Raw genomic sequence first — 24,790 nt, forward strand, 5'->3', positions numbered from 1 at the left:
ATCCTACCAGTCGTTTGATGGATATGATGACATGTGAAGCAAGTTCGAAATTATCATATGGCTTGGTCTGTATTCCCTAAGGACTAGGAATGGCTATCTGTAATACCCTCTTTATGTAAGGACCATATGAATGGCTATCTGTAATTTTTCTTTTTGTTGCTTAATAAAAAAAAAAATCTCCGAAATTACCCAACCTACTCGGTCCCAACCCGACTATTTGCATAATTATATATAATGGTTATTATTATAGCCGTAAAACATAGGGATAATTTATAAAGTACCCTCATTTTTTTAGCCTCGTTTTTTTAATATCCCGATATTTAATTTTCTAAAGTGCACGTTTAGTTTTTCATCCTACTTAATCAATAGTAGTTTACTTTTTTAAAGTTTACTTATTTACCCTTTACTTGTTGGCACGTTGACCTTCTACATCATTTTTCCGGTTCGTCGAGTTCAGACTCGTGTCATCATTTTCAGGTTCGTTACATCATTCCCCAAAAGGGTTCGTTATTCCCAAGTGTTTTGGGGTTTTTGGTTGGTGGAAACTCGATCTTCTACAACATTTTTTTGGGTTAGTCGAACCCCGTTCAGAGTCGTTACACCATTTTCAGGTTCTTCGAGTATGGTTCAGGGTCTTACGCTTTTATGATCGTAGAATCATTTACCTTCCCTACGAGATGAGTTCAGGGGTAAATAGGACTTTCAATAGATGAGATAACTGCCGCCTAGCATTTAACCAGATGTAAAATGCTACACGAGAAAAGCGGTTAAAAAAAGATATTTTATAAAAAAATTTAAAAAATGGGGATACTTTACTTGTTTATATTTTCAAACAGGGATACTTTATAAAATGGGCGTTCTTCTTTGTACCCCAGAAAATACTAATGGTACCCCTGTTGTTAGTTTTGTTCTTTATAATTTTTTTAACATAAAAATTATGAAATTGTTTCAAAATTTTGTTAATGATACCCCCTTCAAAAACTTGTTGTATAACCATATATAACCGTAAAAGATATGTCCCTATATATGCGCGTGAAAGAATAATCTTTCTTCCAAATATATAACATAATATTAAATGTGAGATTAATTGAGAGATTTTATAATAAGAATACATCTCTTATATGCTACTCTTATATGTTAAGGAAGAACACGGAAAACCCTAAGTAAATCAACTATGGAATCGTTAGAATCCCGTTTGGAAGGTCTGGAGATTGAACCATATCATGATGAACACAAGGTATATGATAACCTACAATAGGGGAACTACTAATTTGTTGTTAAAAAAAATTATTAGTCATTTTTTCATTTTGAAGGTTTTTGATGAGAATTAATCTGTTATATGATTTGATTGGAGTTGTTTAACAATGATTTTATTTGAGTTGTTTTGGAATCAGTCTTATGAGTGATGAAACTTGAAATCGCTTCTTCAGTTAAAAATGATGTTTTTGGTACGGATCATCCCCTTGTGTTTTAATGCATTTTATGATTTTTGTACAGAGTGTGGTATCACCCTGTGTCGAAAACCTTTCTATAGCTTCTAGTCCAGCGGAAACCGATCCCCAAGATCCTCAACCAAACTCTTCTCCAACACAAGAGTATTGTGATTTGACGGCTGAATTCTCAACTGATAAGGTATAATATAATGATCCATTTGTGGCTTTCAAATTACCACATTAAAGGTAATTCTTTCTAAATAAACATTACACACTGGTGCAGGTATTTGCAAGCTGCGAAGAAGTTATTCAATGGTGTCACGATAGGGAAAGAGAGACAAATACAGTGGCAATTATTAGGAAGTCCGAGAAAAAATCTAAAGTACAAGGCTCTTTCGTAGTGATGGCATGTGAAAGATTCAAGGTGTATAAAAGCGTTAAAAAAAGTGTTGGGCAAATTGCAGTAGCACGACGTCGAAGGAAGAAACCGAAGAATACATGAACAAAGAAATGTAACTGTCCTTTTCGTCTCAGGGCTACTTTCTTTGATGGATCAAATTGGCGATTACGGGTTTTTAATGGCCAACATAATCATTCAATTTATGAAACTCTAATTGGCCATACTTTTTCAGGTAAGCTAAATCCTGCCGAGAAAGATCTGTGCATTTCTTTGTGTGTTAATGGAGTGAAGCCTGCTCTGATTTTATCGACTTTAAAGAGTCGAAACAGTAAAAATGTTTCAACAGCATGGACAGTGTACAATGTCAAGTCCAAGTTTAGGACGAAAGTAATGGAAGGGCGAACTAAGATGCAAAAATTATTAAAACTGCTAGACGTACATCAGTACATGACATCTAACAAGAGAGAAGCAGATACAAGAAGAGTGTTGGAATTGTTTTGGTCACATCCGGATGGTTCCAGGCTTGCAAAATGTTTCCCCACGATCGTATTACTGTATTGCACTTACAAAACAAATCGATGGTCCATGCCGTTGTTTCATGCAGTAGTGTATGACATCTACCTCACAGAGTTTTACAATTGCGTATTGCTTTATGTCTGCAGAGAAGAGGGATAATTATATTTGGGCTCTACAACAGTTAAGGCAGTTATACTCTCCTAAGCATCTTCCATCGGTAATCGTCACCGATGATGATTTACAACTACAAGATGCTGTAAGTTTAATCTTCCCTGAAGCTACACGGCTTTTATGCACATTCCATATCTCTTGTAATGTGTCAAAACATTTCGACAAAGATATACCCAAGGCACAATCAGAAGATCTAGAAAATATTAAAAAAGATTGGGATACTCTATGGAGGTCTGCAAACCATGAAATGTATGAGATAAATTTACGCTACTTTCTCAAGACTTGGAGCACGCTATATCCTACCGCAGCAAGTTATTTGAATACACAGTGGTTGGCTCGTAAAGAACAGTTTGTTTACGCGTGGACAAATAATATTTTACACTTGGGTATTACCACAACGAATCGAGCCTAAAGCGAACACGCGGCATTAAAGAATTTTCTTAGGTGCTCAACTGGTGATTTCCTAAAATGTTGGCAAGATATGGACAACCAATGGGTAACACGAGTTATCAACATTCGAGCTTCATTTGAGAAAAGTAAAACCGTTGCAATACATGCATATAGCCAAAGTATGGTTACAAGGAGACTGAAGTATATTGTATCTCACACTGCCTTACAATTGATTTCTGTGGAACTTACTTCTATGGGCAAAAGTCGTTTTGGGTGAAGATGTTTGTGCATAATCCGGAAGACTCATGGGATACCATGTGCTTGTGAAATCCTTAACATCCACAAGAATGGTAATCAAATTTCTCTAGATTCTATACATGAACACTGGAAGCAACTTTCTATGATTCCTGCACACGAAAAGGTGGCATCGGTTTTTGATTAGGAAGATCTGTTTGAGAAAATAAGAATAAAATATGAAACTTGCATAGAGTTACAAAAGCATTTTATGTTAGAAATGTTGATAGAGATTGCAGATCCAAGTAAAACGAATATGCAAGAACCCAAAGGAAAATTTGCAACCAAGGGTCTCCCAACCATTGCACAAACAGAAGTACATAAGAATAAAGATAATTCTACGCATAGGGATTTATGTTGGTGGGAGAGACCATCTGCAGGAACAACTTCTAACGCAACATCAAAGAAAGTGTCGTTCAAGCCAAAGAAAGTGTCGGTTAAGCCAAAGAAAGAAGGCCGAAGAATCTAATATAGTGGATGAGGCCAAGAGTATAAACTTGTTTGATCTGAATGAACTACCATATTTGAACGAAGTAGAAGAACACGATCCCACTAAGTTAATGTTGAAAAGGAAGAAGGTGCAGTGTACAAAAGAATCTGTACAGCGACGGAAGTATACGAAAAAGATCAAGACAAACAATACCGATGTTTCCTATGATGAAGAGTACTTGAAAATTTTGATTAAAAATTTTGATAATCCAAAGATTCTTACTGATGTGGTAGATAGGTTTGAAAATGTTGCACCAGATACGCATGGTGGATTTCGAAATGTTAGGGCTTAGTGCTGAAGATGGATGGGTTACTGTCAAGATCGAGATGGAGCGGGAACTGAAAGTGAATTCTGAAATGTACATACCGATAATTGGTGGGATGAAAGAATATAAAGACATGCTTACTATTCTGCAATATAGAAGGCCAATTGCAACTCGTTCGTACTGGATGGTTTTGCGCAGCATGGGATACATTTTTGCCTCTGCATTCGGATGTATTTTTCATCATATTCAAATTTGGGAAACACAACATGGTTACTGTTGAGAACCCCGCCTCCAGAAGATTTCAAAGTTGTGACAATTCTCAATATTGACAATCAACACTTTGTTAAGGCGATACTGAAACCGGTGCCCCCCTTCCACTAGTTCAGAGTGGATGGAGTTCTATATGCAATGAAAACGCCTTAATTTGGACTCTACAAATGGAAAGGATGCATCGAGGATGGGAGAACATCGAACAATTACAACCTGGGCAAGGTTTACAAGTAATAGAGAACATTGACCTGGATGAGCAATGAATAAACATATCAGTTTTATTAGTGCTTACTAATACTGCAGTGGTTATTTTAATTTTTCATAGTTTCTCAAATTATTTCTTATTTTTGTAGAAACAATTTTTTGCAGACAGTAATATGAGTGAATCTCATGAATGAAACTTTCATATTGTAGTTTTATTTTCTGATCACAATGTCTAAAAAATTTGTTTCTTCATTATGAAAAGCAATTTGGTTTCAGCTTTGCAAGACAGTTTCAACAGATATTCTATTATAATTTACATGAACAAAAGTTCTAAAAATGAACTACATGGATATACTGAAGCCTTGGTAGTGGCGTCAGAACTAGTTGTGCAAAATCTCTAGAAACCTCTTGCATACAGTAACGAACTTTAAGAGCCAATCTGCAAAATCCTAGGGAGATTCATGTACCGAAAAAGAAAAGAAAAAAAAATCAAGTAGCAAATGGATCGAGAACCAACCTGTTGATAATCTATTGTTGAGAAAGGATGCGTTTCCAAATGCCTAAAAAAGAACACAAAGAACCTTGTCTCTTGACTTTTTATCCACTGGCCTTGCTTCCTCATGATCATCCTCTAACAGTTAGGAAATGTATGATGCATTGAATTTTCAACAAGGTCTCGAGTACAAACCTAGAAAGATCACTTTAGAATCCTTAACCACAATCAATATCAACGAAAATCTGCAAGGCATTTTAACGAACAGAGAAGGTGCATGGTATAAGTCTGAAAGTGTTTCAAATTAGGAGTTACATTTCCATTAATCCATCATCACTAATACAGAAACAAGAAAATGGGTTTGTGTTTCTATACCGAAACAGATGGAGGGAGGAAGAAAATGAACTCTATATTTTCATCCATTTGATGCGAGTGAAGAGATAATATCGTTTCTATTTCTTTTTTGTTGTTTAGGGGTATAGAAATTTTATGAATCTGATGCGGTAGGTAGATCATTGTTGGCTATGTAAGCCTTTCATTTCCTAATACTAATATTCGCTAGTATTTATGGGGATATATAGAAGAACACCCTATAAAATATGTAGGAATTACCTATAGATCCTATTATAGTGTTCTTAGTTAGTGGCAGGTCCACCCACTAAAGCCCAGTAACCGGAGGTCCATAATTAAAAGAAAAGAGAAAAATGGACCCAATTTTTTAAGCCCAGGTCCTGCACACGTGTGTAACCTATTACGTGCATTTTAAGAATTCCCAAAATAGCCTTCACTATATATAATAGAAATAAAAGCAGCTTTCCTCAATTTTCTTTTTCTTCTCAGATGCGTTTTCTCTCTCTCCCTCTCCCTCTCCTCTTCTCTGCTGCTGCCGCTTATGAAGTTTAGACCTAGGGTTTGTGAAGATGTTTAGTGGTTTTACAGGTATGTTATTTAATTTTTCTCCAGTTATTCTTTGTTTTTGTTTTGTTTCTCAACTGAATCATGAAAATTCGATCGATTTCATGATGTTTTCACTTTCTTTTTGCGGTTTTGGTAGTTCGATCTCATGATGCGTCTCTTGTTTTTCACGTGCTGCTGATTTTTAGACTATGAATCAACAGCACATATTTGGTATACTGAAATATACTGCTCTAATCTTGTTGTTTTTTATAGTTTTGGAGATTTTTCTTGTTTGATCCAGAAGTTCATATATGGAATACTCAAATAAAAGTGTTTCGATTCTATTTTTTCATAGATTCGTTACTTGTTTTTCACATGCAGCTAAATTTTAGATTATGAATCAGCAGTGCATATATGATGTACTGAAAAATTATGCTTTAATTTTGTTATTTTTGTAGTTTTGGATATTTTTCTTCTTCGATCTAGAAGTATATATATGGAATACTGGAAAAAAAAAAGGTGTTTCGATTCTGTTTTTTAATGGATTCATTACTTGGTTTTCACATGCAATCTGATTTTAGTTTCATTTTGGTTGTTTTTTATATGCTTTGAGTTGCTTTGTGTATCATCATCGTACGTATATGAATACTGATGGATTTTGATGAAACAAGTTCATATCTAAATAAAAAATCATGTTTTTATGTTTATTTCATTAGTAGATCTGATATTTTTTGGTTTTTGGTTGTTTTTTTCAGTTTTTATTTTGTGTATTAAACCATCAGTACATATATGACGTACTGTTTATTTTTGTGTGTACTATGAATTTTTAGATTTTTTCTTATTTTTTGGTTTGATCCATGGAGTACATATATGGATACTGAAATATGGTGCTTTGATTCGGTTAGATTTTACGGATTCATCACTTCTTCTTGACATCAGTTAAGTTTTTCTCTACCTGATCAGGTGCGTATTAACTTTGATTCTTCGTTTTTATTTACTTCTTTAAAAAAATGAGTTCGATAGACTTACAAAATGAGTCTTACAGGGATACCAGGTAACCCTAGATTTGTTAATTTTCAAAGCACCAAATTTTGAAATTTTGAAGTTTCGTTCAAACCTATAATTTTGATTGTCCTTGGGATAGCAAATTAGTTTCTGAGCTACTAGAGGCATTATATGAGAAATTTCAGTCTGAATGTGCAAAGTTCTCCGCAATATCAGGTCATTAAGGAATGCGGACATTTTCAGGTCTTAACATTACTTTGTTCTCATTTACTTGATTTCCCTTTGGAATCCACTTTGAATAACGATATTTTACATTGATTTGTTCTATGGGGTATTTATTTTGCAGTTTGATTTTCTTGCTCTAGATAATTTAGGATATCGATCCCGATGCAATAGGATTTCTCGGAATGTACTGCCTTTCTATTGGAGCTTAACAATAATTTTTCTGTTTGACTAGATATTTCCCGGCATATGTTTAAGAATTACACATCATATACCAACTTGAACGAGTTCCCCAAGTTGCATGATGCTAGGTCATGTTTGAGGTGATTCACACTAAGGAAAATGTGGTTTGGGTTCTGATTTAGATGCGATTATTTTCGACTTAGCAGACCATCATTCTCAAATGTGAATGATGAATACAAATACAAAGGGTAATATCCGCCATCAGACGACATTCCATGTACAAAAAACTTTGCTCGCATTTAGAAAAATTTGTAATATTGTAGGTTTAGAAATCATATTCTATTGTGTTCATAATTATAGGCATAAATTTGGTGCATATCAAAGCACTTAAATGAATCTTAATTAGAGATTGCATAAGACGGACACAGAAATGACATGAGTTATTGCGAGATAAATTAATCATCTTTTAGATGCCTATATGATAAAGATGTTTTACTTGCATTTGATAGTCTGTGTTGCAGCAGAATTGAAATGACAATGGTGTTGATGTAGCTGTTGCAGTTGTGGTTTAAGCTAAGAATATTGTGATGCAGCAAGATAGAAGATTACTGAGAAGATGGAGCTGAAGGCAGTGGTGAATGGTTGACTGCAGAGGTGCTGGTGCTGCAATAAAGTAAAGTGAATTGAGGAGTACTCAGATTCCTAAGTAGTGTAGCAGATGTGTACTCATATTTGTAAGCAGTGTGGCAGATATGTACTCAAATTTGTAAACAGTGTAGCAGATATGTACTCAAATTTGTAAACAGTGTATCAGTTATGTACTCAAATCTATGGTAATATGTTATTTCACACGTACTTAAACAGTGGGGTATATTAGTCATTTTCATGTTTCAAATAACTTTGGACCTTAGAATAAGAGTAAAATCTAGTTGGACCCTGTTATAAATAACCTTATGGGCTTAGGACCAAACAAGAAATTTTCCATAAAATATCCCTAAAAATTAAGCCCAACCCAAGAACTCCTTCGAATCACAGTTTCCCTTTTACTCTTTTACTTCTGCGCTACATAAGAAAAAATCGAGTAATCTTCTCTTGTTTCCTTCAAACACAAGAATTGCAGCTAAAACATCTTTGGGGTTTGTCTAAATGATGATTTAAGGCTGTCAGTTATTGGTGCAACGCGAGAGGTTGGGATCTTCCTTACTGGTGTTACTGGTTACTTATTTGATTTGTTGATTGATTCATTACTTAGGTAGGTCGTAATTACCATCAATGATTTCTTAATTTGGTTTGGGGAATGTTTGATAAATTAGGGTTCCTTATTTGTAATTTGTCATTCTTTCGATGGATGAAATAAGGTGTTTAGATTCTCTTCTCAATGAATTGTCATTCTTTCAATTGATGAAATAAGGTGTTTAGATTCTCTTCTCAATGAATGTTTATCAAATATTGAGCATGGTTTCTTAACTTCCTACCGTGAATTCAAGTTTCTGTTCGAAGGGTACAGAATTTGGAACCAATTCTGTTTTGTGCTTGTATTCCAGGATGTGGTGTTTGTTTTACTGAATGACGGGGATAGGATTGTGAAAGGAGAGTGCTCGAGTTTTTTTAAGCTCGCATTTAGGGCCCCTCTTGGACAGAACAAAGGCATAGCTTCTACGAGTATGTGCAGATCAATTGTGATTTACTCATCGTTGAATGAATATTGGTTAGTATAATATGTGAACCATCTGTGGTTAAGTTAAATTAAGCATAGGAATTTCATTTAAAATTCCAATTGATTAATTTCACAACTGTAGTTATTCGTTGTGTTGATTTATTAGGATTAGAGCAACTCAATTTCAGAACTATACCACTTAGAATAACTCATGTTTTTGATCCAGACCATGAATTTTCGAACTGGTTTCTCTTTTCTACTTTTGTTTGCTTTCCAATGCTGTTCTTGTTTGCAGAATTTATTCGGGCTACTGCTAGTCAACAACTGGCTTGGGCTCATGCGCTCTTTTCATGCAGCTGTATATAGTTATACTATTGCAGCATAGTTTCTAGTCTATGTGCTTTCTTCTTCTCCCAGGCAGCAGGCAAGCATTTTTTCCTTCTTGATACCATCTCATCGTCTTCCTCCTGCCATAAAACTATAGCGAAAGTCTTTGTCAGAAATCAGTATATCCTGAGATTGCTCTTTCCCTGAATCGGTCTGTATTTGGATTGATCTATCGATTCTATCCTTGTTTCAGATGTCAGTAGATTGGATAAGCTTAAACTCTATAAACCATATGATGTGATATTTAGATGATATGAGAGCAGTCAGCTTACTTGCTGAGGGTGTTACCTGATGATGTAAATCTTGTTGGGGGAAGTACCATTGATTACTATGTGTGCTAGACCTTTTTTGCCTGTGTGATTGGCCTCTTTCTACTGTCATTCAGACTCTCTTTCAATATGTATTGTTGTTTCAGCTGTAGTCTCGTAGTTTATCCGACACTCAAATTTTTGGGCCATTATTTGAAATCGTAGTTTCATCAGTTAATCTGCGGTCGTGATTAATACTTTCTAGGTTTACTTCAGCTTCACAGTATATTAATTGTGAGTTGATGATTAAACCATGTGTGCGACGTAGTTCTTAATCTCAGAGCTATCAGTGCATAGAAATTGAGATTGAAAATGGGATGCTTTCTTACTCGAAATACAATCTCAACACTGTTATTATTCTGATTCAATCTCATTATTTTAGATATTATCAACCCTCATTGTACTGTGACAGTGAAGAGCTGTTTCTTGCTCTAGATATAGGATCTCTTTTTTTTTTTTGAATATGGATTCTTACTGTCACATTAGATGTTTTGTTACTTTGTTCTGTGACAACATTCCAAAGAGATGGTCATTTGTTTGTTAATTAGCTTTGGCATGTAGCGTATAAAGAGATATTTTTGTGTTTAATTGTGAATGATTGGCTTTGACTTGTAGTATATTTAGTTTGTGCAGGCTTAGGGTGGCTAGTAAAGTTTTTATTACCCGCCATTCCGCGGGTAGGGTGGCTAAATAGGCCATATCCTACCCAGCCTATCCAATGTGCATCCCTAGGCAGTATTTAAAACCCTCATAAACACTCTTAGAAGTATATCAGATGATCAATTGTTAGGAATTTTTACACAGCTGTTGTCACTATCCATCTTTTATTAGTGATTTGACATCCCCATGGAGATCCCATTATTTGGCGATTGTTTAGTTTGAGTGCTGGCTTATCAGCTGTAATATGAAATTTATGCTTTGGTAGAGTCAAATTTTAGCTTTTTTTAGATTCGAATAAAATTGTATTGCAATGGAAAATGATGCAGTTGGATGGATTTTATGGAATTCTTGAACAATTAGTAACTGATAGTCATTGTATTTGGTAGAAATTAGAAGAGAGGCGGCTTCATGTGTTCCGATTGAAATTTCAATCCCAAAATTCTTCGATTCTAAATAGAATTGCTCGAAATTTCTTTCAATTTGTGAGAGCTATAACAACTATTAGCTATCCATTGTAAAAAAAAATGATGAAAAACAACCTAAAAGTGATCAATTTTGGGTGAAATTAAATTTCCAAAAAAAAAAATGAATTTTGGTGACAAAAAGCGTGACTGACAGAAAACGTTATTTCGTTTTGCAGAAAGTATCAAAGAACCTCACACTTCCAACAGTCTGAGGTTGCAGCAGAAGCAGAATTAGAAGGATCATATTTTGGATTTAGGTATTTGCAAGAATATCAATCAAAATGGCAGCTGCTAGAGTTTTAGCTGCTGGCGTGTTGCATGAATGCAACACTCACAGTGCTTCTTTTCTTCAAAGACAATCCTCTTTCATTTCTTCTAAGACAATTCTCTTTCATCTTACCTACTATTAAACATTTAATATCAATTTCAGTAGAAGGGCTTCATCTAAAAGAGCCTTTATTTGCAAACCTCTTTACAAACCTGAAATTCAAATCAAACAAGAAGGTCCACCTGAAACCCTAGAATACAGAGTCTTCTTTCTAGATAATTCTGGCAAAAAGGTTTGTTTTTATCAGTTTGCATCCACTCAAAATTGTGGGGTTTTGTTGACTTATTTTGTTTCTTCTTAATTTTGCATTTCAATTCAATGGTGCATTGTGTTATGGAGCTTAAGTGATTTAGGATTTTGGTTTAATATACAAAATTGATGTGTAGCTTTCACCTTGGCACGATGTACCATTGCAATTGGGTGATGGAGTATTCAATTTTATTGTGGAAATACCAAAAGAGACTAGTGCAAAGATGGAAGTTGCAACTGATAAGACATATACTCCCATTAAACAGGATACCAAGAATGGAAAACTTAGATTCTACCCATAAGATTCAGCTTTTGTTTTTGCATAGTCACTCGATGCACGTCTTGGGTGATTTCTATCTAAGTTGACGAGTTTAGGACTGGTGTGCATTTCATTTCCCATTGAAATAGGATTGCAGGCACTGAACACATTCTTCAAGTCCATTTGGTTCATTTCATGACTTATGAGTTGCACAAATGCACAACTAAACAGAACTGTTTATTTAATTTTTCTTTCCCCAGTACGTATCCTTTGCCTATTTAATTTTTCTTTTGCCAGTGTGTATCCTTTGCCTAAAAATGATATTCAGACGCAATAATCCAATGTATTTTTTCAGCTGCAACATCAATTGGAACTATGGATTGCTCCCAGCCTCCCACAGACATGTGAAGACTCAACAGTAGCTAATTCTGAAGTTGATGGGGCATTTGGAGATAATCATCTGCGACGTCAATCACTTGGGCTCCTCATTAACTTGGACTTTGTTTGGCTTGTGGGTCTTCGGATGGAAATATCTCGGTTTTTTCTGCTAGGAATGGTGGTTGGGAGATGACTAAGATTGATCAAGCACACCCTGTGGGTGTAACTTCAGTTTCTTGGGCTCCAGCGACAGCTCCTGGAGCTCTAGTGGGATCTGCTGCTCTTAATCCTGTTCAGAAGCTTGTTTCTGGTGGTTGTGATAATACTGTAAAGGTCTGGAAACTTTACAATGGAACATGGAAGATGGTTCCAGGCTGTTCAGATGCACAGGGATTGGGTGAGGGATGTGTCTTGGGCACCTAATCTAGGACTTCCAAAATCAACTATTGCAAGTTGGTCACAGGATGGAATTGTTATTATATGGACTGTTGCAAAGGAAGGAGACCAGTGGGAAGGTAAAATTTTGCAGGATCAAAGGAAGGAGACCAGTTCTCTTCCTTTGTTACAAGTTCTCTGCTCATCTGAGATTGTTGACAGGATTAAGCACATGTTAATCACTCCAGAAGAAGAAGATGTGGTTAAATGGAAACCTGCTAAAGATGGTTGTTTTACTGTTAAGAGCACCTAATAACAAGTTGATGGAAAACAAGGTCAATAGTCTAGCTGCAATAAATACTGTTCCAAAAAAAATACCTGGAAAGCTTTATGGAGTACGAAACTTCCTCACAGAGTTAAACTGTTCATATGGAAATTTCTCAAAGGCATTGTTCCCACCAGGCTGAGACTTTCCATTCATAACAGGAATATGGCAACACACTGCGGTATTTGTAATCAGGAAGAAGAGTCTCTTTTATCATCTCTTAATCAGCTGTCCTCATGCACGAGCAGTTTGGAGGATGATTAACATAGATATTGACCAACTAAGAGCCAACTGTTCCACAGTAATGGACTGGATTCTCTCATGGTTTGTTAATATGCCAAATGTTGGAGTAGCTGATGAAGAGAAATGGAGGAATACACTTATGGTTGGCTGTTGGGTAATCTGGAAAGAAAGATGTGAATGCATTTTTCAGGATAAACCTCTTAACCCTTCATGCACTGTTTCCAGAATTAATTTTCATCTACATAACATTTTCATGTCCGTTTATCTTGTAGAGTCAACGTTAGAAACTAATACTTCATCTCTGCAGGTTTCAGAAAAGCTTACTACAATTAACGTAGATGTCTCTTTTGGTACGTTTACTAATGAGATTGGCACTGGCATGGTGCTTACTTCCATTGCAGGACAATATGTTGGTGTCGAAGGAACATATGCAGTTGGAGTGATAGATGCAGAAGCTGGACAATGGATAAAAAGCTAAAAGATTGGCGGCATTCACCTAATAGCAGATGCAGAAGTTGTAGTTAATTCCATTATCTCTGATACTGTTTATGTCAGATGGGAAAACAATAAGATCCTTGGAGAGATCAAATTTCTTTATCTTCTTTTACGAGTTGGAAGGTAACTCATACTAAAAGGGATAGCAATGCAATTGATGATGCCATCTCTCTCTAAGAAAGTAAGGTCAGGTAAACTCATGCTTGAGGAGATCAATGATTTCTCTCCATGGGTAGTCAGTTTGTTATCAAGGCAATCTTTGCCTGAACCATACTAGTTCATTAATCAAATTTTGAGATATTTTGTAAAAGGGTCGTATGTTTTTGGCTATATTAGGGTATGGGGTCGTATGTTTTTGGCTATATTAGGGTATGGGTCGTAAAACATGTCGTTGATGTGACAGGGTCGTAGACTGACTTTGACCGTCTGATATTACTAGAATACCCATGTGATATAGTTTAATGACCTATATTATCCTAACCAGTTAATACTTTAACTAACCTAACCTTACGACTACATTTTGTGATTCCGGGGTTCTAATTTGATGGGGCAGTTGATGTTGCTAGTCAGTTCATGTATAATGCTAGTCAGTTCATGTATGAACTTATCTGAAGCATGAAACCCCGGTTTCCCATAACAATTGGCACTTATATTATTAAAACTTCCAAACTTGTTTACTAAATCCCATCAATTAGCCACTAACTACCAGTTTTCTGGCAAGAATGTATAACCCATAAAAATAGTAGAATAGCCTAAGTCATCATTCATCAACAGAAACAAGTTTTATTTCTTTCATGGAAGATTGATACGCAGATACGCTTCACAACCTGGTCATAAAGTGGAGGACGACGAACAAATGGGTTCTTATCATATCCAGTCAAGATATGAACCCGAGAGATACAAGGAACATATGGTTTCTAATGTTGTTACTGTCGGTGATAACGGGATTAAATGGAGGAGATTGTGAATGTCTTTCAATTCCTGATAGACTGGTCGATGGGTTGTTTATGAACTGAGTTTGCAGAAATTAGACAGTTAGAGAAGATGACTTCTTAACACAGTGGTACAATCAGGTTCTGCTCATCAAGTGTTCGTGATAATGCCTAAACCGCAAAAAAAAAAGTAGTGGAAGAGAGAGATCTTTCACCGGATGGAAAAGGACCATAGGTTAAGAATTTTTAAAATATTTTAATTGTCAACGATAGTCAACTGATGGTCAGGGTATTTGGCTAAATGTGAAAGTCAACTAAACGATTTTTAACGGTCTTTGGTTAGTCTACGACCCTATCGCATCAATAGCATGTTTTACGACCCAGACCCTAATATGGCCAAAAACATATGAACCTTTTACAAAATATCTCTAAAATTTTCTCTTATCAAAAAAAAAAAAAAAAAGAAAAAAGGAAAGAAGGACACCAGTGGGAAGGTAAAGTTTTGCATGATCTTAGTTAGATAACCCAGACAATGTGGGATTAATAATCCCAATAAATCGGGTGACGCGGAATAAAGGTGCGATCAAGACTAATAATCCCAATAAATCGGGTGACGCGGAATAAAGGTGCGATCAAATGACTCATAGTGTGTTCTGAAACCATGTTAAAGTTTGGGCATGGAGTGGCCCTATAAATTATAAACCGTAGGATTTTCGATAACCCAAACAACGTGGGACTAATAATTCGAACAAGTATGTAATGTTTACGATCGCTAGTATGTCTCTCTCTATTAGCCATCTCTGCTGATCTCTCTCCGTATATTTCCAAATTCCAAAAAAGAAAGCCTGCATATAGATACTGCTCTAGCTCATATTCATTACAGTATTATGAGTACAACTTCATTGGCTAAACCTTTTAATCAGCAATAATTTCATTATATAAGTCAAAACAAGTGGGGTTTTAACGAATTCACATCCTATATAAACCTCACAATCAAAGTACAAAAGTTGAGCTATATTTGATCTTGAATAGTTAATCACATCAAATAATATTAATTGGATGACCCACTAATTGCTTAAAGGTTAAGCTCAATTATAGCCCTCAGCAAAAAAAAAAAAAAATGCTCAATTATAGCCTACTTTTAAGCAATTACATGACTTCCATTATGTACCATTTCTATCTATATATAGTGATGAAAACATACGTTTTTTACTAATTTTTATCCATAAACCCTATTACGAAAAGAGCAGTTTGGGTAGGAACAAAGATAGATCTAATTAATCTTGTATGTGTATCAGTATCAGATATTTGGGGATACTTGGAGATACTTGGAGATACGTGTCAGATACTCAATTTAAAGTATTGCCTTTTTTTAATTACAAAAAGGTGGAGAATATTTTGGGATACCTCTATGATGCTCTGTTAGGGATACTTCCTATAATTTTAGCATATATTTTTATATGCAAAATCCATATATTTATAATTTTATACATAAAATCTAAATATTTAGAGATATTTGTACTCATAAACACATCGAAAAATTATATCTAAACCCGATAACATGTGACTATAAAGAAAAAAAACTTGTTAGTTATTCTGTGGTGCTTCATCTCCAGTGTTACAAGTATTTAGCTGTAAGGTTTCTTAGGCAACCATGTTCCTCGTGTTATTCAGAGAGAAATTGGAGCACATATAATTTTATCCATTCACTTAAGAGAAATAAGATTAATTGAACCCCAAAATGTTGAGAATAATATTTGCTCACAACAATCTTCTACCAAAAGGATGGGAGAAAGTGGAATGTGAGACATTAGTGTAGATGCATTTGATCCACTTGACAATGTGGGAAAACTTAAAGTAGAAAATATTTCACTTGATGAGCAAGAACTAGAAACCGTGATTTTTAACGAAGACAGTTAGATATTTGATGGGTGAGCGAGATGTTAGATATTTTCTATCTATCTTTTTCTAATATTCTAAACAGTATTTATGAGATTTTTATTTTATTTTATATGATTTTTCACTAAAATCAATTATTATTATATAAAATATTTTTAACAAGTACACTTATCGCACCGTATCCCGTTTTTTTTAAAAAAATTGACGAATCGCCGTATCAGTGTTCCCGTATCAGTATCCGTGCATCATAGATGTGTAGTCAACAAATGACTATTGCAAGCACTTGGCCATATCTATGTTTCACAAGTAACATTTTCTGGCCATGATTAATTAAGGAACCCTGTTTAGGCACAAACTTAAACTACATCATATCAATAAGTTTACGCTAGATTTTTTTTTTTTGAAGCATGTTCACCCTAGATATTAATAGTCACCCCATCAAAACCTTTTAGAAAATCCATTTTAGCATTGAAGTTCCTGTAATTGAGCATTAGAAAGAAAAAAACCCTGTAAAGATTAAGACTCCATAATCTTTTATGCTACATCATGCTTGACCAACTTATCAACTGTTGGACACTTTTTTATGACATCTTTCTTTCTTAATGTCATGTCTTTAGAAAGATCAATTTGCAATACGTAAGATCTAGAAAAGTTTATATAAATTTATTTGTAGTACTACTTATTATATCAAGTCAGATATTAAAATGAAACTAATCAACACTACTATATTTAATTATACATACAAGTGTATAAGTTCAGTAAAATATGGCCGACGAGGGCAAGAACCGAAGAAGGATACTGCATAAAAAAAGAAACAATTGATATATTAAGAGCTAGCGCCAGAAACTTCATGCTCATGGATGTTTCTGTTCATTATGATTGAAAGAAGGAACCATGTCTTGTAACAGACCATAATCAGCTGGAAGTACTCGAAGCTGTTGTTGATGAAGAACAGTAGCGGTAGGAGTTAGGTTATGTTGCGGGTACATGTAGTTTGATGATTTATGATCATGAACTTGGTTATTGTCGTTTGTCAATGATGATGAGGGTATGCGAAGCATTAGGTCTTGATGACGAGGAGGAAAGCTGCTCGAACCAAGAAATGGTGATGACGATGTTAACATGGATGGTGCTAATAACCTAGCAGCATTTCCTCGAAGTGTTGCCGGACTTTGATGGTTATGTTGGCCCTCATATGTTGTTATAACAACTGCTGGATCTTGAAATGATCTTTCAACGCGTTTTTTCACCGTGCATTTCTGTGTGGTACATCGATAATAGCTTCTGCAATATATGAAAACTATTAAAAGATCTATGAGTAGTGAACAAATTTAACTATGAAACTAGCTTGTAGATCCTATGAACAATGAAACTGCAAGCTAGCTACTTGTTTTGTTTGAGAGTTGAGACCTTCTCGACCAAAATGACGTTGATGTAAGACTACACATATTTCTTAAAGTAACATGATTAAATAAGAGCATCAAACTTTTACGTTTTCACTCCTTATAGTAATTTCTATGAAAGATTGTAAGTTTTTGACGAGCAGAGAAACACAAGCGCCTAAGTTACAGATTCTTATTGTCAACGGCGTAAAGAAGAAATGTTTCATGAATTCAAAGTAAAAAAAGTTTAAATGTGGTTCAAGTGTGTATGCATGTGTTCAGACTTCAGACCTTGGATAAATGCTATTCTTTACGGCCTTCTGCCCATATTTCCTCCATCTATATCCGTCTTCAAGATGATCGACTTCGCTCTTAGTCATGAAAGCGAAACGAGGTTCTCTTTGCTTTTTATCGACTTTCTTGTTCTGTTTGTTCCTATCAATTAAATAAGAGGTAATTCAACCATGACATAATTAGTAAGTAGTACTTAACCGTGTATATAGATCGACAAATTATTTGCATGGTTTACTTACAGTTTATTCTTAGGGAAATCAGTTCCATCTTCAGACCCTTTCGACAATTGATTCTCATCGTTGTTCTTTCTTTTATTACAAGAATCATCATCACCGGCTGCTTCTGTAGACGAGGAAGAAACCGATGAAGAATTCGGTGTCACCGGATTATTAACAATATTAGTACACCAAGCTGAATCCACAACTAAATTACTGATCTTACTTCCACCAATATGATTCTTGTTGTTATCTAGAACACCACCCACAACATCTAAAGAAGAGAAAATCTCAGGCGATGAACAAGGCAATAAGTTAAAATCTCTGTCACCTGTGTTATAATCCACCGAGGTGCCATGAAGATAGTCAGTGAAACTTAGTTGTTGCTGCGTTAATGGATCACTGCTACTACTACTACTGAGCAACCCATTCAGATCATTATGAAATGATGATGTCGACGATGACCGTGGAATGTTATTAATGCTGGTTTGATGATTGAAAGTAGAACGATCATAGTTGTTGTTGTTGTATAATTGATGATGATATTCTTGGTAATATAGATCTCTTGCTGTAGATTTATCATCAGACATGGGTGGGTGTGTATCTCTAGCTAGGGTTCGTGAGAAAAGAGAAAAGAAAGAGAAAAGAAAGAGATAAGAAGAAGAGATAGACAGAAAGTGAGAAAGATTGGACTTTCGTTTATTTAAGGTCTTAATTTTTGATTTTATGTGAGTGAGAAAACTAGAAAGAGATGGGCTTTTTGAACTTTGACCTTTGAATAGTATTTTGAATGTTCTTCTTTTTCTACACCATGAGTTGGGTAAGTTAACAGAGATAGATTAAGAAGTGATTCAAGAATCAAAAGCTATTTCAAACTCAAAAATCAAATGAGCCAAGACGTTTATTTCTTTTCCTTATTTTTCCATTTTACCAAAATTTTTGAGTATTTGACTAATTTTTGAGTCCAAATCAATGTAGGCACGTAATTCCAAATTTCGGTCTGTGTTGATCCACTGGGACAACTTTATCTCGGAGAGATTTTCGGCTAAATCTCAAAATTTCATTTTTGAATTATATACATATAGCATGTATATCAAAATTTTGAATTTCAGTCCTTCTCAGTCCACTGGGATTACTTTATCTTGGGGAGATTCTCGGTGAAATCTCGAAATAACTACCGACACTTCGTTTTTGAATTATATACATATAATATGTATATCAAGCGTTTTGCAAACATTTTTCACACATAGTGTATGGATATAATGAAATACCACCAATTTTTAAAAATAGAAACAGGTCTTCATTTAAAATAGTAGAAAAATCAAGATCCATATAAATTTCGAAAACTTCATCCAAGATATCCAGTCAGTTTCGAACAATTCCGGCCAAGTCAACTGAGATTCAACCAAGATTTCTGGCCAATTCCGCCAAACTCAGTCTCGGCGAACTCAAGCATTTCGATATCTTGAGTGTCATACCGGAATTTCCGTCGAGATATCAGCCGAGATTAATTATATTGGTCCAAATCCATATGGTTACATTGATGATTTATTATTAACAATAATCATTATTCGCATATAACTATTACCGATATGATTTCATGCTCCGCAGATTATCCATCTAACTGCATATTAAAGTGACAATGATTTATTATTAGTAAAAATCACTATTCACGTATAACATATTAAATTCACAGTCTGTGATTCCATTGTGAGGACAAATAAAATATCAAGGACCTATATATTGCTATAGTGCAAAGGCAATATGATCAAGTCGTGATGACAAAAATTATCTGAATTCGAAATTCCTCAACCCGGTCATGATGACATAAATGATCTGAGTCCGAAATTCCTAAGCATCAATTATTAGTCGACTAATCGAGATTTGAGACGGATCCTATGCAACGTAGAAAATAGTGAAGCTTCCATGTAGGATAGTAGCCTACTCAGTTCCTGGAACACCGTAAAGAAACAGGTTACAGAGTCAACCTAGACGACCGGCTATAGAAGGTCACTTCAGCAGGATAAAGGAAGGTCAATGTTTCAGACTTAAAACCTAAACCATTCCGTTTTCGTTAATAAAGCTGGCACGTGTCCAGGTCGGGCACCGTCATTTTGACTGTAGCCAATGTTTGACTACTGTGCAAGTCGTAATATATTTAAGTGGATTCTCACCTGGCTTTCTCTGCTGACCAGAATGTGATGTCAATATGATCTCCTCGAATTCTGTGTCGCGTCAGTTGCGGTGACGAAACTCGTCAAAAGTTTTAAACTTTTGAACATCACATATGCTAGCGACCAGTCTTGTGACTTATTTTTTAATCCGCAAATTCAGATTTAAGCCAGAGTTTTAAACTCTGGTCACCGGTGTTACCATTCAAAGATTTCACCACTTTTATATAGTAACATCGGCAACTTTTCCAAATGATTAAGCTATTTTGAAAAGAAAAAGATTGTTTTCAGCAATGGACCTCATTCGCATAGAACCAAGACGATTGATTTAGCAATCTCAAATACTCCTAGAAGTTATAGCTTCATTGATTTTTAGCAGGTAGTTGTGAATGATAATATAAATTAAATCGGCAGAAAAATTGCTTCACATGAAAGGATGCAATAATTTGAGGTTGACGCGTTGAATGAGTTTAGTCTATATTTATATATTCCACAGTTCAACTACACTTGTTGTTTGTCTTGTTGAAACGATTTTTAGTTTTGATCTTTCTATTTTATTTTATTTTGGAACTCACTAATGGTTTGGACTTTGGAGTTCGGGGTGGCTCTCTTCTAGAACCGTTAATTGTCAATGGTTTGTCATGAACTGCTGCGCAGGACATCATTTGCATTTTTAATAATGCCATAATTAGGATTGAGCACTCGAATGAGCATGCAACTGGGAGCGTAGCGCTAGAGTTAGAAAATTATTCTGCAAACATGCAGCAGCTCCACCTCAAGATATACGATAACGGCAAAACACCACAAAGGAGAAGCTAAATGAACCCCAAAGGAACACACAGCTGGAGAACCGGAGCGCTAGAGTTCTATAGGTGGACAAAGAGAATCCAACTAGGGGGCGTAGTGCTGGACTTGTATCCGCAAATATATAGCAGTCAGTTAGGTGACGGGGTCATTCTAAAATCATCTTAATAACCTTAGCAAGCATCAATTGTCATGATCGGATTTGTCTTATCATTAGCTTTACGTCCCTTAACCTTAATGAAGTAATGATATTGTAGAGGAAAGTAAATGTACGAAGAATATGAGACTATTGACCAATTTCCATCATCGGCATCTTTTGATGTCCAAATCAACGAAAGTCGGGTTTCTTTAATTTGTTAGGTATGTGTAAACTGTATATTATGATGACTACTTTTAACTTGAGCCACCCTCTAAAAGTGAATGTAAACCTTAATATTTAGTCTTTCTTCCTACCACGCAACAACAACAGCAGCAACAAACACTTTCACACCTGTATCATGTCAAGGAACAATTACTTTTTCGTTTAAAAACCAGTACATATATGGATTCACCTGTGCAACCTCATTTTCCAGACATGCCACTGACTGCAAACCAGGAGCCTTTGAATGAAAATATTAATGTCTACAACAAAAAAAATGTTTTAATTCAGGGCGACCAATAATGGCTTATAACAAGAAGAATTAAACAAGTTATATAACTTGGAACAAATTTTACAATGTCGAGAGGCCACAGTCTTTCTTGATTAGATTTCAGAATGCTCGTCAAGTTTTTCAACTGGCCACTGGCTCCGTGTTTGACGCTTGAATTGTACTAGCATTGTCTTCCTCATTGTACCGATCAAGACTGTGTAGAAATATTCCTACCAACCATATAACAGCTGCGACAAGAAAGATATAGACGTGAGAATAAGAGCAGTTGTTCTCCATTTGTGGATGTGATCTTGGAGAAGTCCAACAAGTGGTGAAGAAGGAACGTCACCAAAGATATGGATTGCTACTGTGGAGATCGCCAGAGAGATTGGTCTTAAACTAGACTTGACGATATGAAGACAAATAAAGTTCACTGGTGCTTGTGCACCAAAGAGAAACAACTGGCCCAATACGAAAAACGCTATGAAACCGTACATGCTTCTGAAACAAAAGGCACCAAAACAGCATGCGCCTCCAAGAGTTGTTGTTGCAGTAAGAAGCTTAAATCCGTTCTTGATTGAGCTATTTATGCGATCAAGGAGATGAGCGCGAGCCAACGTTCCACATATTCCACAGACAATTGTAATCCCTCCAAAGAAAATATCAGGACTAGTCATATGATAAATATCGGCACCAGCTTTCGGCCCCCAATATGAATAAGCCCCTACTACGAAGGTATATGCTACGTAGCCCAAAACGCCAACGACATACACCTTTTCAAACAAAATAACTTTCATGTCTTTCCAAATCATGTCTTTGCAAAATCTTGAAATCCGTTTGATTGTGCGCTTTGAAATCTGTTTGATTTTGCGCTTTGACAGATATGTTTTCCTTGAGGTCTTGTTATTGGACTGCCCTCCTCCAGATGAGACGTCGACAACATCTTTGCCCTGCTCAGAAACTTCTGTAATTTTAACCTCGTGCAATTCAGTTTGCACAGATGTTGTTAACGTTGCTTCACCAGATTCAAAACCTTTTAACTGCAAAGTCTCCATGAAAAAGCATAAAAGGACGAACGGGAGCATTAGAATTGCTTCTCCAAAGAAAGCACGACGCCAGTTGAGATGACTAGCGACTAATCCACCATAAACATAGCTGAATGCAATTCCAACCGGTATACACATGTAAAAGAGCCCAAGACAGAACGTTTTCCTTGCGACAGGAGCATTGTCATCAATAAAAGGAGCCGCCAGACTCATGAAGGAAGCCTCGCCAACACCAACTAACATCCGACAAACATCAATATTCCAAAAACTAGACGTAACGCCACAACAAGTTGTAGCAATGGTCCAAATCAACAATCCTACTCCAATTAGCCTAAAGGGTTTGTTGTATCTCTTCGCTAAGGATGCAAATATTGGTGACGCTACGAGAATTCCAACCATGAACGCAGTAGACAATGCACCATCCTGGAAATTTGTCAAGTTGAAAGCTCCTTCAATTCCTTACCTGCTATGCATTCACCACTTTCTTTGCATACCTTAGGCGTTCCATTAACACCAGTACTTAATCAAATTCATCAAACAAACAATCAAAAGCAACACTTTTGGTGAGCACCAAGTTGTTTTTTTTCTTCGGAGATGAACCTTCTTTACCTGAATTGGTGGTACCTAATGCTGATTCTGTATTTTTGTGAGCACACAAACCACGCGGGGGTCCGAACGCTCACAATCAATCATTATCATCTAAAGAGATTATGATGATGATACCCTGGTGTTGATTCATTGGCTCAAAACCTTCGGGTTTATCATGGCCTCATCCAACAACTCCATGCGTGGCGTTTGTGCATGGGATATAAGTATTAAGGAAAACAAAACATATAAGCAAACATGCACGGAGCTAAATGAATGTAAAGTGCTGAAATGTAAATAAGACCAAGGTTTACGTGGTTCAGCACTAAGGCCTACATCCACGGGGTTTGTTGTTTTACTATGTTCTTCACGGTTACACGAATAGTTGAATGACTTTTGGGGTTTACATGTTTCTCTCCTCTAAGGGATTAACTTACCCTTACTATTTCTCTCTCTCTCTCTCCTTCCCTTCCTGATATTTTTCGATCCCCTTTCCTCTTGGTGGAGATTGGGTATTTATAAGGTTAGAACGTGGGACCCATCTCTGAAGACCGTTGGAACCTTATCTTCTTGTGTCCTTGCGTCCATCACGCGGAGGTCTGCGTTTGCCCCTTGATCCCGCAGAGGCATCCTCGTTCGTTCCACAGGTTGGTCGACACGTACACTGCTCAGAGTGTTTAATGTGGGTAGTTGAGGGGTCTGCTCGTGTCAGACAAGTGTCTTCTGCCCCTGTCAGTCCGTGTCAGCTAACTTTCTCTCCACCGTTGATCTTAGCTCCTCTTTTGGGGATGAGATAAAGTAACTCCTCGGGGTTTATTCGGTGTTTCGTGACGCATCATGTTTTGATGTTTTGGCCTGCATGCTTTCCACGTACCTTTTTATATACACGTGTCTGATAGTGAGATATATGTGTACACAATTTGCCCCTTTTTTTCGGGCTTGAATGACTAATGGGTGCCTTGAAGAAAAACTATCGTCGCATATTCTTCTCACTCCTAATAACTTCTCCTAGATACTTGGGCACGTCTTTTATTCGTGCATTAACTGCTTATGTAACGGGCACGTTTCCCATTCCTCCCTTAATTTCCTTCTCTTTCTTTCGGGTATTTTAAGGATAGAAAGAAAATTTAATTTCATTCTTCCTAAACACTCTCTCAGTTTTCATTCTTCCTTTAAATTTTCTGTCTGTCTTCATTGAACCTGTGACCTTAAATTCTCTGTCAGTCTTCATTGCACCTGTGATCTTAAATTTTCTGTCAGTCTTCATTGCACCTGTGATCTTAAATTCTCTCCACCTTAGCATTAACCAAGCCCGCTTCTCCTGTTTGTTTCTTCTACTGCTGTTTTTGCCGGTAAGTTTTTCTTTTCTTTATTTCCACCATTTTATGCTGTGTTGATTTGTGAATTTTCTGCTACTGTTGTTCCTTGTTTGTGATGAAGAACTTCTTCTGATGCTTGCATACTAGTTTGCC

At 36.0% G+C, this 24,790-nt stretch overlaps 1 protein-coding gene, 2 long non-coding RNA genes and 2 pseudogenes across 3 annotated transcripts; 2 read left to right on the forward strand and 3 right to left on the reverse strand.

The window, feature by feature from the left end:
- Positions 1–4,662: 4,662 nt before the first annotated feature.
- On the reverse strand, positions 4,663–5,409 carry LOC113354007. The gene is made up of 2 exons (XR_003361643.1): positions 4,951–5,409; positions 4,663–4,872 (listed from the first exon to the last, which is right to left on the reverse strand). It is a non-coding gene; the product is annotated as an uncharacterized LOC113354007 (long non-coding RNA).
- Positions 5,410–8,298: 2,889 nt separating this feature from the next.
- Positions 8,299–9,308, forward strand: LOC113349251. Its single transcript, XR_003360033.1, has 3 exons — positions 8,299–8,485; positions 8,778–8,941; positions 9,186–9,308. It is a non-coding gene; the product is annotated as an uncharacterized LOC113349251 (long non-coding RNA).
- A 2,693-nt stretch (positions 9,309–12,001) lies between these two features.
- LOC113352053 lies at positions 12,002–13,671 on the forward strand (annotated as a pseudogene).
- Positions 13,672–16,836: 3,165 nt separating this feature from the next.
- On the reverse strand, positions 16,837–18,762 carry LOC113354008 (WRKY transcription factor 71-like). Its single transcript, XM_026597463.1, has 3 exons — positions 18,108–18,762; positions 17,866–18,009; positions 16,837–17,476 (listed from the first exon to the last, which is right to left on the reverse strand). Exons 1-3 carry the CDS (start codon positions 18,671–18,673, stop codon positions 17,047–17,049), a joined length of 1,140 nt encoding a protein of 379 aa, XP_026453248.1. The 5' UTR covers positions 18,674–18,762; the 3' UTR covers positions 16,837–17,046.
- Positions 18,763–21,828: 3,066 nt separating this feature from the next.
- LOC113352054 lies at positions 21,829–23,303 on the reverse strand (annotated as a pseudogene).
- Positions 23,304–24,790: the final 1,487 nt, after the last annotated feature.

This window comes from Papaver somniferum, chromosome 2 (genome assembly GCF_003573695.1).
Source record: "Papaver somniferum cultivar HN1 chromosome 2, ASM357369v1, whole genome shotgun sequence".
Taxonomy (NCBI): Eukaryota; Viridiplantae; Streptophyta; class Magnoliopsida; order Ranunculales; family Papaveraceae; genus Papaver; species Papaver somniferum.

What these genes read in the sequence shown, in the direction of transcription:
- LOC113354008 (XM_026597463.1), bottom strand. Translation starts at nt 18,673, where the DNA reads ATGTCTGATGATAAATCTACAGCAAGAGATCTATATTACCAAGAATAT. An exon ending in GATTTCCCTAAGAATAAACT is followed by an intron (nt 18,010 to 18,107) that starts GTAAGTAAACCA and finishes TTTAATTGATAG; the next exon opens with GAACAAACAGAACAAGAAAG. An exon ending in AAGAATAGCATTTATCCAAG is followed by an intron (nt 17,477 to 17,865) that starts GTCTGAAGTCTG and finishes CATATATTGCAG; the next exon opens with AAGCTATTATCGATGTACCA.